The sequence below is a fragment of the Micropterus dolomieu genome, linkage group LG17 (genome assembly GCF_021292245.1).
Source record: "Micropterus dolomieu isolate WLL.071019.BEF.003 ecotype Adirondacks linkage group LG17, ASM2129224v1, whole genome shotgun sequence".
Taxonomy (NCBI): Eukaryota; Metazoa; Chordata; class Actinopteri; order Centrarchiformes; family Centrarchidae; genus Micropterus; species Micropterus dolomieu.
Genome location: NC_060166.1, coordinates 18024721 through 18041208, shown reverse-complemented (window position 1 = coordinate 18041208; position 16488 = coordinate 18024721). Strand labels below are relative to the sequence as shown.

The 16488-nt window shown below is 40.6% G+C and overlaps 2 protein-coding genes across 2 annotated transcripts in view; both read left to right on the top strand.

Moving 5' to 3' along the window:
- Window positions 1-7639, top strand: part of dner (delta/notch-like EGF repeat containing) — a 58796-nt gene extending 51157 nt beyond the window's left edge. Inside the window, exons 9-13 of the mRNA XM_046073855.1 lie at window positions 4245-4367; window positions 4497-4610; window positions 4972-5103; window positions 5235-5481; window positions 6307-7639. Of these exons, the coding sequence (XP_045929811.1) occupies window positions 4245-4367; window positions 4497-4610; window positions 4972-5103; window positions 5235-5481; window positions 6307-6418 (728 nt within the window). The 3' untranslated portion in view covers window positions 6419-7639. The remainder of the gene's footprint in view (window positions 1-4244; window positions 4368-4496; window positions 4611-4971; window positions 5104-5234; window positions 5482-6306) is intronic.
- A 2979-nt stretch (window positions 7640-10618) lies between these two features.
- Window positions 10619-16488, top strand: part of pid1 (phosphotyrosine interaction domain containing 1) — a 30308-nt gene continuing 24438 nt past the window's right edge. Inside the window, exon 1 of the mRNA XM_046074251.1 lies at window positions 10619-10775. Coding sequence (XP_045930207.1) covers window positions 10746-10775 — 30 coding nt within the window. The 5' untranslated portion in view covers window positions 10619-10745. The remainder of the gene's footprint in view (window positions 10776-16488) is intronic.

Here is a 16488-nt window from a genome sequence, read left to right as displayed (position 1 = left end):
CAGGCTAGAAATGAGAGGCTGTTAAAACCTTTCCCAAAGCTTCCTGCCACCGCTGATCCATCCTGACACTCCTTTCCACAAATGTCATACAAAATACTATAACATACTACAACACATATAACATATAAGAACATATTATAGAAAACCGTCAAAGGAAATCTGTGATGCAAGTTAAAATTCTATCAAGGAGAAAAAACATCTGCTCAGACTCAATATTTGGTACTCAATATTAAAAGATCAGGAGCTAAAAAATTAGCCCTTGATATAAAGTCACAGGAGGTCTTGCTTTGGGGCCACGTGAGCCCTCAGACCCTCTGGACCTGTGCCCAATATGCCCATTCAAAAATCCATCCATGGCTAAGATACCTTCTGAATTTTATTTTGAATCTATCACCGCTCTAAGTCTGCAACCAGCATAAAAGCTTAGTGAAAAAGTAGGTGACTTTTAGCCCTGGCTCCGACTCAAAGTAGCAGTAAATATCGTGTGGCTGAATGATGAGTTATTTTTAGACGGGATGACCTGGCGCTGGCACTGATGCCCCTGTGATGAACTCAATTGAGTGGAATGATGACTTATCATTATTCATTGTCTTGCAATTACCTTGCTGGGATGGTGAGATAGATGACTTTCTCAGTTGCCCATAAACATAATTTGACATTTTGCCCCTTCTGCTCTCTGTTTATACCATCTGTCAGTCAAATGTGTATGAGACAGCCATGATCTTAATCTCTTATTTGATGCTCCCATTCATTCTCCTCTACCAGCAGCCTCTACAGTTACTTCTCTACAGCACGCAGTCATAGCTTTAACCAGCTTTAACATCTGGTTATATATACATATACATATATCTTGGAAGTTTCGCCTCTGATGAATTGCTTATTGGTTTGGATTTGGAATAATGTATGAGTTTTGAAGTTGAGTTTTTTTCAAACCTCAGAAAACTCTTTCCTAAATATTTGAACTGTAGGAGTTATTGCTTGAGTTGATAATCCCTCCATAAGTCATGTTCTTCGTGTTTGTTCAAATCCTTTCACTCTTGCTGTATCCTGGCTTGCAGAGCAAGCCTCCATTGCTTTCCAATTATTCAGTTATCTTCCATTTTCTTCTCTGCTGTCTTATTATTTTTTTCTTATTTTACATTTCTTTAATTTTTTCAGTCTGCTTGTCCCTTTGTCCTCCCTCGTCTTTATCTTCCTGCCGTTTACCTCACCTAATTTTCCTGTCATCCTCTGTTGTCTGGTTGCCATGGTGAAGCAGCTGCCTTACAAGTGTGTGTAAGTGTGTGTGTGTATAGCTCCCAATCCATTGTCTGTGTCTGTGACTATTCTGGTTGAGCAGATGCTGCCATCCAATAAAATGTCTCCACTCAGATGGCCCTGTCTAATGGGATTGGTGAAATTGGTGATTTGCAATTAGAATCATTATTACATTACACATTACAGTGATATCTCTCACTCTCTCTCTCTCTCTCTCACACACACACACACACACACACACACACACACACACACACACACACACACACACACACACACACACACACACGCACAATGTTTTGGACCAAAATTGACCTTCTCTCCACCTCATCAGTATGCCAACTGGTGTCTAAGGTATGAGCGTGTGTGTGAACGTTTGTATTTATGTGTGTCTGTGTGAATGCATGAATATAGTAGTTTGTGTGCTGGCCTGCCGTGTATGAGTGTGTGAATGCCTGCTGGCTGTTTGAAAGAAGGCTGCTGGGGAGCTGATATGTAGAAGGATCCCTCCTCCAGTTTCCTGTAATCCAGCTCACATGAGAGGCTGCCAGCCCACCAGCCAGCCCAGCGTCTTGGAAAGGCAATTGACATTTCACTGGCATTTCACAAAGAGGACCCTAGAGCCTCTGACCAGGCTCCTCATTAAGTCTTCCTCTCTCCTTCCCCAAACACACGGGGAGGTTTTTTTTGTGAAATTTTGTCATCACAAGGAACCAACTGAGAATTTTAAATTTGGAGCAGAGCTAATAAAACCAGACTAGTCATGTAAGGTGTGAAGGGACATTGGTCCTCTGGTGATTTTGGTTCTCAGTTGTAGATGGTAGAACATCTCTGTGAAGTGTAGTGGTTCTCCTGGGAGTGTGAGCAAGTGTGTGAAGGTACATCAAACGTTAGATGAGTGCATATACATACATTACAAGATTTAAATACACAGTGAGGCCAATTTTATTGGGGGATTATTAATACACATCTAGACAAACATACACAGACTTACAAAACATATTCTGACATTCACTCTATCCTCCAGTCTTTAACTGTGTTTCTAAAGTTGTGTATCTACATAAATATCCCACAGACTGCAGCCATAGTCTCTTTTACCTGCATGCACATTGCACTTTGTATTCTTCTTTTTAGCTTTTAAATATTAGTGGAGAAACAGAAGAGTAATTGATTGTCTATTACTCATGGACTGACCAGATGTTGCAGGCTCATTCTGCTTCAGTACACAGCTGCCATCCAATGGAAAACACAATACACTGCACGTCATTTGACCTTATGCCCCATCCTATTGAAACTCAGTGGTAGAACACTGGGCTTTTTCATACACTTTTTTCGACAATTAATAATTGTTTAATTGATTGATATCTGTAGCTGACTGGTGTTGTATTTGTGTCTAGGCAGATCTAAAGGCACCAATTAAATTACTACCTGATTTGCAATTAGCTTTGACCTGCCAGCTAGGATGTTTGGAGGTGAAATCCAGATCAGGTGGTGGCCGAAGTGCTTATATAAGCTGCTGTTCAGTTCTAATCACCTGCAGTATTCATGATGCTTGCCAATAGCATTCATACACACACATGCACACTTTCCATCTGTTTGCAGATATAAATACACATGCACAGAGAAGGAAAACGTTAAATTAAATTTAAATTGTCATGAATGTGGTTGTTCTATTGACATGCAAGCCCCATAGCAGCACAAGCTGGTACAACACATGCAGATTTGAGAATTACGGTGAAGATCTACGTGAGTATAGTGTATAGTATAGTAGTAGCATTAAATTTACTCACTAAGAAATGAAGTGCTGACTTTCTGTCATGACAAACCTGCTGTATGTTTTTGTAACTGAATGGAAACTAGACAGTCTTTATAGAGTAGATAAGGTTGGTTAGTATGCTCCCTTGAATCTGCCTCATTTATAATTCTTATTGCTCGTATTTGTAGTACATACAATGGATTTATATCAGTTGTATAAGTGTTTCACTTTTCACAAATCAAATGTGTGAAAATATTTTATACTTTCACATTAAGCAGTTTTTGCAAATCTACATATTATTAAGTATATATATATTATTCCTTGTTATTTATATGTGTGAAGGAACATGCTTTTTCCCTCTCAATAACTCAGCAAACAGTGTTAATAACACAACAGTATGAAAATCCTCTATTTGTTCCTAAAATACGTGTTTTATTAATTATTAATTTTCAACTATTGAGCTTAAATAAAGACTTAAACTTATAAAACATGTGTGTCATGTTTGGCCTATTACAGCCTGAGTGTGTGTGTGTGGGTGTTTTGTTGTTTGTGTGTTTCTGTCTCATTCCTGGTCCTGCTTCTCCTCTTGCTTATTGTATTTGCCGCAGTGTTTTGGAGTGACAGACTTCTTCAGTCGCCTCCACACAGGCGACCTTGCCTCCATCTCCTGCTCAAGGGCCTTTTTTTCAGCTTTCTGCCTTTTTTACCAAGTTTTTTACAAGTCATTGGAGACTCTCTCCATAAACTGAAGCCTGACTTCCTCCTGTTCTGTGTTGTGGATGTCAGCCGTTTTTAGCCGCATCACGACTTTTCAACTCTTTCGAGTCCCTTATGAGCTCCTTTTTGTTTTTGTCAGTGTTAGTTGACTCATCCAGGGGCTCAGCTGGAAACGATCTGGAGGACAGACTCAATTTTTTGATGTCTTCTTTGAACCCCTCCACCTCCTTCTCATGCTTGAGTCTCAAGCTTTGCTCCTCCTGCAGTTTTTTTCCCATTTTCCCGGTGCCTGCTCCTCTCTATGGCTCTGTTGTGCTCTGCCATCATCCTCATTTCTTTTTTGCTGCTTGAGATTGTATAGTTGGTTACCTGCAGATGCTTTTTTAAGAGCACTACAGTAGTGTTATCCTGTACTGCCCCTTCATCATCATCTCGGTGCATCAGCAATGTAGCAAAATTACATGCTTGATTCTTATATCTTTATATACTGTACCCATTTGTGTGTCCCATTAAGGTTACCATGGCTTGTACTGTGAAGAGGAATACAACGAGTGTCTGTCCGCCCCCTGCCAGAACTATGCCACCTGTAGGGATCTCATCAATGCCTATGAGTGTGTCTGCACACCACAGTTTGAAGGTATGTATGTGTAAACGTGTATATGAGTGAGTCTGCGATTATTTTTAGATGCAGGCACACATTTGTAAAGTAGTTTTAATGCTCCATAGACTATCGTGTGTGTGTGTGTGTGTGTGTGTGTGTGTGCAGGCAGACACTGTGAAATCTACAAGGATCCATGTCTGAAGATGCGCTGCCAGAATGGAGGCCACTGTGAGAGCACAGGAGTCAACGTTTCCTGTGCCTGCCCACCTGGATACCTGGGTGAGCGCTGTTATCATGATCGGCCTGAATAGCAGTAGACTAGCTCCCTATTGGTATGATTCACATGACATGGTTATATGGCTAAAGGGTATGGTAAATGTTGCTTTTAACAGGCTGCACAACCACACACATTCAAGCTTAATAAAGAATAAAATTAAAGGGGTGCCTGTTAGCTGTCTTGGTATAGCCTGTCTCTGTTCAGCTGTTCCTATCAAATAAATGCAAAAGCCCAAAATTTATGGGTCTGGGTTTAAAAATAACTGCATTAGGAGTTAGAAAGCTGGGACCTGTAAGCCTCAGTTTCTGCTCTAGGCTTTGTTGCTCGAGTTATTATTGAACACAACCTTACCTGTCCACTCAGGGGATAAGTGTGAGGTCGACGTCAACGAGTGCGAGAGCAACCCTTGTCACCATGGAGGCACCTGCATTGACCAATCAAATGGCTTCACCTGTCACTGTCCACCTGGGTGGGTGGGTCCCAGCTGTGAGATCCGTGAGTCAGCCTACCAAAAAACTTCTGTTCAGCTATTAATCTAACGTTTGACCTGTGGAAAGCTATATATGTGTGTGTGTGTGTGTGTGTGTGTTTGTGTGTGTGTGTGTGTGTGCGCGCGCGTGCGTCAGACCTGCAGTGGAAGCCAGCACACACTGAGGACACCCTGACCAACATGCCCCGCCACTCCCTCTATATCATTATCGGAGCACTGTGTGTGGCCTTCGTCCTCATGCTCATCATCCTCATTGTGGGCATCTGCCGCATCAGCCGCATCGAGTACCAGGGCTCGTCACGCCACGCCTACCAGGAGTTCTACAACTGCCGCAGCATCGACAGCGAGTTCAGCAACGCCATCGCCTCCATCCGCCACGCCAGGTCAGTGACAGGATTTACATGTGTTGATTGACTTACAAAGGAGTGTTACAGAAATGTTGTGGTAGGTTAATTTGTCTTATTCCTCAGATATCACAGTTTTGTATTTTCTGTCACTAAACAGCTTTATCTAAGTAGTCAGCACTTTTGCTGTATTTAATGAAGCTGCTTGGGAATTAGTTTAGCGTTTTAAAAGGGAACTCCCCCATTATAACAGATAGTCGGTTTACCAGTTGACAAAACAATTTCAACTCAAGGTCCACATACTCCTAACTCTTTTTACTTACTTGTCACTAATTGCACATATCACCTATTCATTAGTTACTAGTAACTTCATTAGTTACTAGTAACTAATGAATATTTTCTAGTATCTATAATTTAGATACTAGTGCTTATTTTTTAGTTACTATTAACTATTCCATTCTTACCGGTCAACAAGCCATTTTACTAGTAATTAATGAATGACTAGTAACCAAGGAAAATTTACTGGTAAGAATTAAAATATTACCAGTATCTTTTGGAACAGTTACTAGTAACTAAAAAATAGTTACTAGTAACTAATGGATAAGTTACTAGTAATTAAAAAATTGTAATTTTGTAAATGAATTGTAATTAACTTTGTTAGTAACTAAAGATTAAGTACTAGTATCTAATCAGTTGTTACTAGTAAAACGGAAATAGTTACTAGTAACTAATAAAAAAGTACTTTTAAATAGCGACTAGTAAGTTTCAAGGAATAAATGTTACAACAAGGATGGGTTCCACTGCTAAACTGTTACTGACAATTTGACATTGATGCACTTGTTGGTGTTTACTCTTTCTTATTAGATTTGGCAAGAAGTCCAGGCCTGCCATGTACGATGCCACTCCAATCGCCTATGAAGATTACAGTCCCGATGACAAGCCTTTGGTTACACTCATCAAGACAAAGGATTTGTAAAACACAACCATCCCAGCACGTCACAAGCTGTACACATACAACCACACATGTACACACAGAAAGTCAGTATGAATCTTAATGTATTTCTTAAGAAAGAGAAATAACAGCAAAATAAAATTGAATGTATAGTGGAGAAAAAAAATCCAAAACATACTCTGTTGGTTAAAAAGAACAAATCTGGAATTTGATACATCTATTTTCCTGTCAAAGTCCACAATAATGCTTTATTGTAGCATAACAGCATACTTTGCATTACTTATAAGTTATTGATAATGGGCGACACTACTAGTAACCTCTGCTGTACAAGAGTGATGACTTTAGTCTGCACCAGACTGTCTGTCAGTGGGGCCAGCAACCCAGGAGCCTAAATTTCTAAGTGTAAACTCAGCAAATGGTGCAGTCCTCACAGGTGTTGTAGAAATAGGTGCACTCCTCTTGGTGCATACGCTGTATCTTTTTCTATATCTAAAAATAAAATCTGCAGTAGGTTGCCTTACTTTGTGCATGGTTAGATTTGATGTTCTCTCTGCATTATTTCAAATTCCTTTGTACTTGGTTGTTGGTTGTTTTTTTAATTGAAGTTTGCATTGCATTGTCAAGATTGTGCCAAATATTTTCTTTGGGTAATTTGTGGTTAACAGATCAAATACACACATGTATAAAATACTAGTCACAGGATTTTTCTTTTTAAAATACATATTGTCCTGTTCTTTACATGCAAGTTTCTCAGTGGTGTATGAATAGTAAAGAAAGTGGGTTTACTGGAGTACTGTGACCCTACCATCCTACTGTATGTATTTCAGTGATATTTAGGATAATAGGTAGGTATATTTCTCAATGCACAGAAAAATAGTTGGTTTTACTCAGTGTACCTGTTTATGCCAGTGTACAAATTCACCTCTAGTGTTGCCTGTGTTGAATAGCTTCTGGATGAGAGTTGCTGGAGTGGCCTCTTGCTGGCTTTATAGGGTAGAGAAGAGGGAGGAGGAGGAAGAGGAAACTGAGAAGGATGATATTTACTCCAGAATATATGTGCTTCTGTGTCCTGCCAATGGAAAACCCCCTGTGTGTGCAGCTGTGTTGTTCCTCTCAAGGTCAAGCAATGTTTTACCAATAGGCTCAGCTAATCCTTCAGATTTTTTCTCTAATTTTAAACACACCTATTACGTATATGTTGAATGATGTAAACAATAAAGATTCAAGTGAACATAATCTACAGTACACACCTGGTGTCTCGTGTGAATTCCTGTTATACAAATGCAGGGAATCGTACAAAACATTTGCCACGCACAAAGATTTAAATCCAGTACGGTCTGATAAAAGAATAAGTTAACAAGAATAGAAATCTGACTGGACATTTGGTGACAATGTTTGCTACTTGACGTGCTTCAATATCTGTTGTCATGGACACATTTCAGTAGGTATAAAAAGAATATTTAGGTTTGATACCGAGTTCCAATCAAAATCGTCAAAACAGTACTACACCAATTTAAATAAATAAGTGAGACAACATCAGCCAAATTTAAATCACTATTTATTTGAGTGTGTCTTGCATTTTAGTATGATGGGGAAATGTGTACAGCAGGTGAATTTAACCAAATGAGTAGTTGGTTACCTTAAAGGATAATTCCATTTTTTTTCCAATCTGCCATATTTCAGATGCAGTTAGCCATATTGGCCGTTTCAGGCGGCTACTTCCTGTGTTTACTTTCAGTCAAACTCAGAGACAAGCTTTATAATGGTTCATGTAAAAATGCTGTTTATTTGGAAAGCTGTAGGAGGCTCCCGCAGTTTGCCCTGATACATGCTAGTCCTCGTTTTCCCAAATCTCTACAATGGAGGTGGCGAGAGCAAAGTTAGCATGACCCATAAAGCCTCACCTGGCACATTTATGGGAAAAAACAGCATGCTTGAAATACATTGGAGTTTTCCCTTAACTCAGCCATGATTAGATGACACAATGACATGCTGCAATATGTTTTGGGCTGAAATGATTAAATTGTTTTGAGAACATGGATCCTGTATTATTTTTTTGTTGTTGTTTTTAAAGGTGTAAAAAAAACTAGAAAAAGAAAAAGCTAATTCTGCACAGCGTCTGTTTTTCTACACTTACAAGGTCATACCCACCAGACTGAACTGTCGTGGCGTGGGAAAGACCTTTTATGGAGTGTTAGTATTGTGAACACCCTCAGTGACCTCAGGCTTTATCCAGATGTTCCCCATGTAAACATCTCTAAATACAGACAACGACTCCGGAGTCATGTTGCTCAACACACCTACATATATTATGTGTGTACACAAACACGCACATACACACACATTGCAGCACCAGATGTCATTGATGCCTCTCAGCTTTGCTTATGGTCTTCTTTTGAGGCCTTGTTTTTGACCTTTGTCCTCTGTGTGCCATGGAGGGTCTGTTTGGGCTTGACACAGGTCCCAAAACACATTGTCTATTTCAGAGATTCTCCGTCTCATTCAAGGCCTCCACTGTGATAAACTGAGATTCTCTCACTGGGCTAGAAACATTTGTGTGGTTTCATTACAAAACTATCACTTTTAAGAAAAAAAACAGTAGAATATGTACAACATTTTGGCAGCAGTAAAATTAATTTAACATTTTCCACAAAATAATAGATTATGCTTCTGTGGATTCCCAGACCTCACTTTCAGAATGACAAGGTTATACCAAACCAATCTCAGCTCAGGACGGTCAGGCGGACTCAGTGTTTTTGTAACAACTTGTTTTTGAGAAGCTTAAAAAGATCAAAATGTGTGGGCATGACTGCGGCATTTCACCATAGACTTTGTCCTTAGCTGCCTTTGTGAAACTTGGGAATTATGAGAATAGAAGATTTAAACTAACCACATTTTTATTGCCACCAGCCACTGAAATAATGCCATGCCATTTATGTTAGGCTTTTATATGATCATTTCCATTTTAACTGCATTCCTGCACTGGCTGGCTTTGGACTCTGGTCTGGATGACTACTGAGGCCTTAAAATCCTCTTAATGATGGTGCTAAATATCATTACAGGTACCTTTTTTGTCCAGCTAAAGAAATCATTCATTTTTTTAAAGTTAAATTATTTACCAGAAATTGTCAGTTGGAGATTATTATCTACTCAGTTGCTAATACTGCAATACAGCTAATTTTCTGTCACAGTAGCCGGAGTTGTGTCACTAGAAAATGCTGTCTTTTGCTTAAAGTGACTAATAGGATACAAAATACGTTTCACTTTAAGCAGCATTCATTGAGTTTTTGGCCACTTTGCGGGAGGGACAAGCTGCAAATACAACACTGAAATCACCTTATAAAGTTGTTATGCTGAATGTGTTACTAAACATTTATTTTAACATCCAGCAAGCATTAGGAAACTTCTTTCTGTCCAATATAATTCTGCAAGTCCAAAATTTACTCTCCCTTTAAGTCGGGTCTAGTCATCAAAACTGAATGAAGGAAATATGTGGCTCTTTAGCAGGTAAATGCTACACTATGTCACTAGCTAGTCACAAACCGACTGTGTCGTTACTGGTGCAAGGCAGGTAACGTTAGCTGATGAAAACTGTGTTAATGATAGCAGTCAAGGTGAACCAAAACAGTAAATTATGGGCCATAAAACCAGAACAATTAGCCAAAATACGCTAAACCCCTCTGTAGCAAAGGGAGCTGCAGAGCCAGGTGGCAATTTTCTGTGGCTTCACGAGTGACTCTTTCACATCCTACTAGTCATTAGCCAATTGTTAATATAAGAATATTGATTAGTGTAGCTTTACAATGTGTTATTGTTGATTTAAGAAACTTATAACATGAGAAATCTTGAAAATTGAAAATGTGATTGTATGTGGGACAAAACAGCATGCATAATCTTATATTCACAGGAATCCTATAAATATGTCTGTCAAACTTCTAAAATGTAACGTTTATGTCTTGAAGCCTAAATAATAACAATATGGTCAGGGTTAACCCGTAATGGAAATGCTGAAACGTTTTGAAATAAAACAATAAAAAAATTTCCCACAGTATCTAAACAGTGAGCTATTGGCATAGCTGCAGACGTCTATATCAACTCTCTGATGGAAGCCTCGATTTCCTAAGCTCCTGAACGCAGCACCAACAGCCGACCAGACGCAGAGAGCAGGTACCTCCACCTGCTGGCAAGTCTGATAACTACAGCCAGGCGGAGCAACACATCCTTCATTACCGACCAGTCCAGAGATTGAAGGAGGACAGAGAGGCAAGCCGTGAAAGCGAACAGATGTGAACCGGGACTACTGAAAGAGAACAAGCTGTAGTACAGACGGAGAACCTTTGATTCTGCTAATATGTGGCAACCCGCGTCGGAGCGATTGCAGGTAAGGTTTGTGAAACGCGTGTTTGTGGACAGGGCAGCGGTAAATGAACGGTTCAGCCGCGTTTACAGTTGAAACCCGCCGTGCTGTGCGGGGCTCCAGCCTGGAGAGAGAGACTTGCTACGGTTTTTGAGCAGAGCTACAGATGTTTTGCGAGCACCGTCTTGCACTTGGATGTTGTTAGTCGTCTTTGAAAGGCTAGGCAACCCGTTATAGGTATTCAGTCAATCATTTGTTTCTGCTATTCTCTCTGTCTCTATATGATTCCCCATTGGTGAGACGTTTAAACAACCCACCTACTCACTCAACGCAAGCCGGCGGTGGTAGGCTACAGTGCAACAATTTGCTCCTCTGCTGCATTCCTGTGCTAATCTACCGCTGGAGATTTCCTTAAAATATCAGTCACAAACATGTTCCAGCAGTGTATACAAGGTTATTTTGGCCCAGAGGCCTGTTTTATCCAACACTACCTTCACTAACCTAATTGCTGCAAGTGCACGGCCTTCTCCTGTGAGTGTTAGGTACATCATGATGCCTTATATCGGTTTTCGTAAAATCGCAAAAAAGAAGCAGGCTGTGGCCTGTGACGTGGAAAAAACACCGTTAATGAGACGTAGTTTGATATCCAGGGGTAAGCCGTGCACCGAGCCTGGCTTCACGTCTCCTGCAGACGTAATGCTCTCCAGATGTCGGCCTGCGGACTGCCTGCCAAGTTAACTTGCACAATCCCCTCTTCTGCACAGGCGTCAAGAAGATAGAATCGCGAATTATTAAACCCGAGAGTTACGGTGTTCACATGTGGAGTTGTTGGGGCCGCTGTAGATGATCCCATAAACTCACATCTGCATGATTGATCCCCCTCCAAGTTATTGATTACTGTAAACGTCCAAGCTGTAGCTGGTGATGCCCACGTTGTGCGTACGTTCCAGAACCATCACCTGGTGGATGAGGTTCTGTACCTGTACTTTATAAATGAGCTGTTATTGACTACGGTTATTTGAACACGACTTAAAGTTACAGTGCTTTTGGCCACCGGGGCTTCAGCGTCATGCTCAGCAAGTGTCACAAAGCCACCAATATATCTCACATTTTCCGTGGCCACGCTAGAGGGAAAAATAGCCACATGAACAGTCATGTGGTGCAAGGTTGAAATAATTTGAGCTTAGTCCATCATAGCAGCTGGTACTTCTTCTTTCTTTAAGTTCATATATTCATTCACAGGCCAGTGGACCCATAACTGTGTGCTGAACAGTAATAGTCAGACTTGCTTCAGACTGAATGTCCCTAATAATTCACTAGTTTTTACATTTAAACTGCTATTTGTACTGCCATCTGCAGCCCACCACAACTTCCACACTGCTCAGTACATAGCAATAGAAATGTCATGTTAGCAACTGTCAACTTACCCAAACCTTAACATCGCACTTCATACTGTACTGATTTCTTCTTTCTGCTATCATGCATCCTCTCAGAGAGACTTCAGGGAAACATCTGGATTCAGATTCTGAAAATTTTGCACATATGCAAAACAGTAGGCAAGGCTATTCTTTTACACTTTAAGATCAGTTTACATCGTATGTGTGACTCAGCCTGTGAGAACAGTTGGATGGTCTCTGGAGGGAGCTTTCAAAAATCTGAGAGAAATAAGGTAACACCGGGGTTCTCTCAGCTTGCCCTTCGAGACCATCCTAGAGGATGCCTGCTGTATAAACTGGGGTTATGGAGTTTGAAAGATATGGACATAAATGTCATGTAGGAGTTATGGTGATTTTGGCTAATAGCGTTCAAGTCAGTACCAAGTTGTAATTATGACTCAGAAACTCAGACATTTCTGAAAATTCTGATATATCCAACTCAGTGCCTCTTAATATGAAAGTTGTGAGGTGTGACGTGAACAAGTCGTAAACATCGGAAGCTTTCCCATCTCTTCCACTTACATGATATGACGTGAATGCAGCATAACCAGGCAAGCAGGACTGAATGACAGACGCTACCGAGGTAAGTTGTGGGAAATGTAGGATCCAGTCGTAGAGAAGTGCAATACTTGCCGGAGGAAAGAGGTAGGTTTGTGTGTTTAAGGAAATCACAACTCTTACCAACACTTGACCCACACCAGCTTACCTCCTGGAGACTGGCTGTGGCCCATAGTTGATAGAGTTTGGCGTGTTTCTGCTGTCCACTTCAAAACTATGAAACACTGAATGGAAATGTTTAACTTGATTGATGGCTTTGGAGGAGAATTTGGATCAGGCCGAGGTTTGTTCTATTCTTGGGGTAAACAGCAGAAACCCGTATAAATTGCCCATGGTCCACATGGACTGCCAGGATCTTTTGCATCGTTAAATAAAAGTTGTTCAAAATAAAAGTGTAAAAATGAAAAACCCTTACAGTGAAAAGTGGGTATATAACGATAGCAATACCTGCCCATTGCCTGCTTTGTAACCGTGGTGGCCATCCTTTGGACTGGTGGCCATTACCTCTTTTGAGTCAGGAACGGTGGGGTTTTCTAGAGCTGAAGGCGTCTGCTAGCTGATCTAGACTGTACTAATGTTTATTGTCTTCCGTTTTGTTGTTTTTCATTCACCATGGCGTCCGACCATATTATTCTCACTTGTGCTGTCCTCTGTTGCCATAGCAACACCTGATGTCTTGCTGCATTTTTGTCTCATGCTCGAACGGGAAGAGGAAGGGGAAAAGAGAAGGCCTAGATGGAGGTGTTGTGGGTTGAGCAGATACAGGTCGCATCACCAATGGCAAGCTGCTTTTATATTGACAGTCGGAAGTGTTTTGGAACCAAAGTGTGTGCTGCGTGTTGGTGCTGCCTCGTGCCTCTCTGTTTTTCACTCCCTTTGTCCGTCTTTCTCCCCATCCCTCATACCTCTCGCTTCTGACCACATGCCTCAATCATTTTCAGGGGCCCTTCCTCCCCAGGCAGAGGCTATGTTAGTTTAACGACAGATTGCACAATATGCAGCGGTCTGGGCACGGATGCACATATACACTCAAATGCAAGTTGGCAGGCAGGTTAAGCACGCATGCACACACAACAACATGCTTCCTTTTTCACTATCCCTAGGGCTACCAAACATGTTGTTTTTTTCCCCTCTGTCAGCAGCGCTTACTTTAGCCATGGCTTTCACTTTTGACGCTTCAGTGTGTGTGACACTGACAAACAGGGCTGAGCACATAAAAAGATGCGGACCTGTGCAAAAATAGCTGACTGAGGTCAAACACGGTGAGAAGCAGTCTGTGCATCGTTACTTTTTTTGTTTCTAGGTCTGTCCTATAGTCTGTCTGTCTGTCTGAGGTTGCTTTGTGGCCACAGCTAGTTGTTGAGAGTGTGGCCTTGGTGGTAAAAGGAATCCAGAAGCAGACTGGCAAAAAATTCCCATGGTTCCTTCAACGTGTTATTTTTTTTCAACCAGCACACATTTGTATCTTGTGAACAAATGGCTTTTGGCTCACTGGTTTGGCTTTTAATATTTGATGAGTGGGCATAATCTCCTGTTTGCGGAAGTTATTATTTTTCAAGAATTCGCATTTTATCCTTCCAATTTGTCAAAATGAAACGGTCTCAGCTGTGTTACTTTATTCTCAAGGTTTTACTTGTATTTTGTACAGAAAGTTACCATAGATCGCACTTCCTGGCCTTACTTTTCTTTTCCTGTTTTTGTTTTTAACCCGGTTCAGATCTCCATATATCTCTACATGTCTACGCAGAGAGGTGTGTTATGGGTAAACGAAAGTTGCAAAAGCTCGCTCACGTCTCCCAAATTTCAGCAATGTGTCATTTGGACCTTAGCGTTAAGCAAACTGGTTGATTTAATCCCATTAGGCTGTGGGTCCATGGCTAATAGGAGAAAAACACGAGCATCATACTTAAAATCTCTGCACATATTTTAGCTTATTTTCCTATTTTTTTGTTTACTATTAACGATTGGTCAAGCAACAGAAAATTAATTGGTAACTATTTTGATAATAGTTTGATTATTTTTACTGAGAGATTTTTACGAGCAGCAGTACTTTAAGCTCTATTCACTGACACGCTGGAAGCCATTTGAAGGATCTAGCTTCCCGAATCTGAGAACTTGATGCTTTTCTTAGTTATTAAAATTAAATTTTTTTTGAGTTTTGTACTGTTGGTCAGATAAAACAAGTAACTGGAAAATTCCACCTTAGTCACTGATGAATTATAATATGTTTTTTTTCTCAATTGTAAGAGATGAAAAGTAGGCTCATTTTCCTAATGATTACTGCATATTTTGGACATACTGTACACTGTTTTCTACCTGATAGTAGATAAATAATGGAACACATTTGACCATGTTCTTGGCCAGTGGGCCTTATGTTCTTTCCTCAACAGGTCTTTTTCATGTTCCCTGGTTCTGTGCAGACTATTTAAGATGTTCCGGTGGGTTCATTGTTTACGTCAAAGAGTTGTTGATGTTTTTACTGCCAGCCAGGGATTGCCACCCCCAGGCTCTGAGGTTTGGGTATTTTAATACCCACTTCCTCCTGCAGAAGAAACCCACCAGTCACAGCATCAAATCATAGGACTTCTCCCTCCTACACGCCCTGTTGCCCCAATCAGGGTTGAGAAAAACAGGTTTTCCTCTGGGTAGGGACCTCCCACAGTCCGCTCTGTGTTGCGCCTGTTCAGGCATATTTCCTCTTGTAAACTGTCCCAGGACAAGAGGGGGAGGCTGTAAACACATACAGGGACAGTTCAGAAAGTTACACTGCCTGATCCTTACCATGCAAGGAACTGGAGGGGTTTAGGAAGTAACTGCCACCACATGCTGGACCAACCTCCTCCTCCTGCTCTACCTGTGGATCACAGTGCATCCCTTCAGTAAGGTTACAGAGGGAAGGATGGGTTTGTAAATGGCATCTGGGGTATAAAGAAGGGCCGAATAGAGCTGCTTTGTAGCCCAAAATGACACATAGTTTGTTAAGCTTCAAAGTAAAGGCATTGTTTGTTGGTTAAACTGGCCCTGTTTTGAGGTGCAAATTGGTTTTGTTCATTCAAAACAGTTAATTTTATGTGTAACTTCAGCGTATGCACTGTTTACTCACTGGAAAATGGCACATCAAAAGAAATTAATGATTCTACGCTCATCCATTACAAAAATCTTTTTTCCAAAGTATTTGGTGATGTTCGTTTCATGTTCGTTTCATTTTTGTAAGCTAAATATTTTGCACCTGCTTTAAAGTAGGGGTGGAGGAAAAAATCGATACAGCATAGTATCGTGATATTTGCCATGGCAATACTGTATCAATACACGGACGCCAAGTATCGATATTTTATTATATAAATTGCAGATGGGAGTTTTAACTTTTTGGTACTAGAATAATAAAATCTATTGCTCTTTTAGTCCACAAGAAAACTTAACAGGACCATATAGAGGACTGAAAAAGTGATATGAACAAACAGAGAAATGTATCTTTTTAGATAAACAGATGTTGACAAAGTTTGACTTTAGGGACCTAATTGGAAGTTGGAAAAAGGTAATAAATTGCAATATAGCTCTATATATTTAAAATCGCAACATAAATATCGTGATAATATCGTATCATGGGGCCTCTGGTGATTCCCACCCCTACTTTAAAGCTCCCCTGTGGTGTTTTTGGCCACTAGTAGCGCAATTGCACAATGTGCTTGTGAGTGTGTCCCTAGTTGGTTAGTGTCTCGTGCACACGCTGAAGGACACGTGAG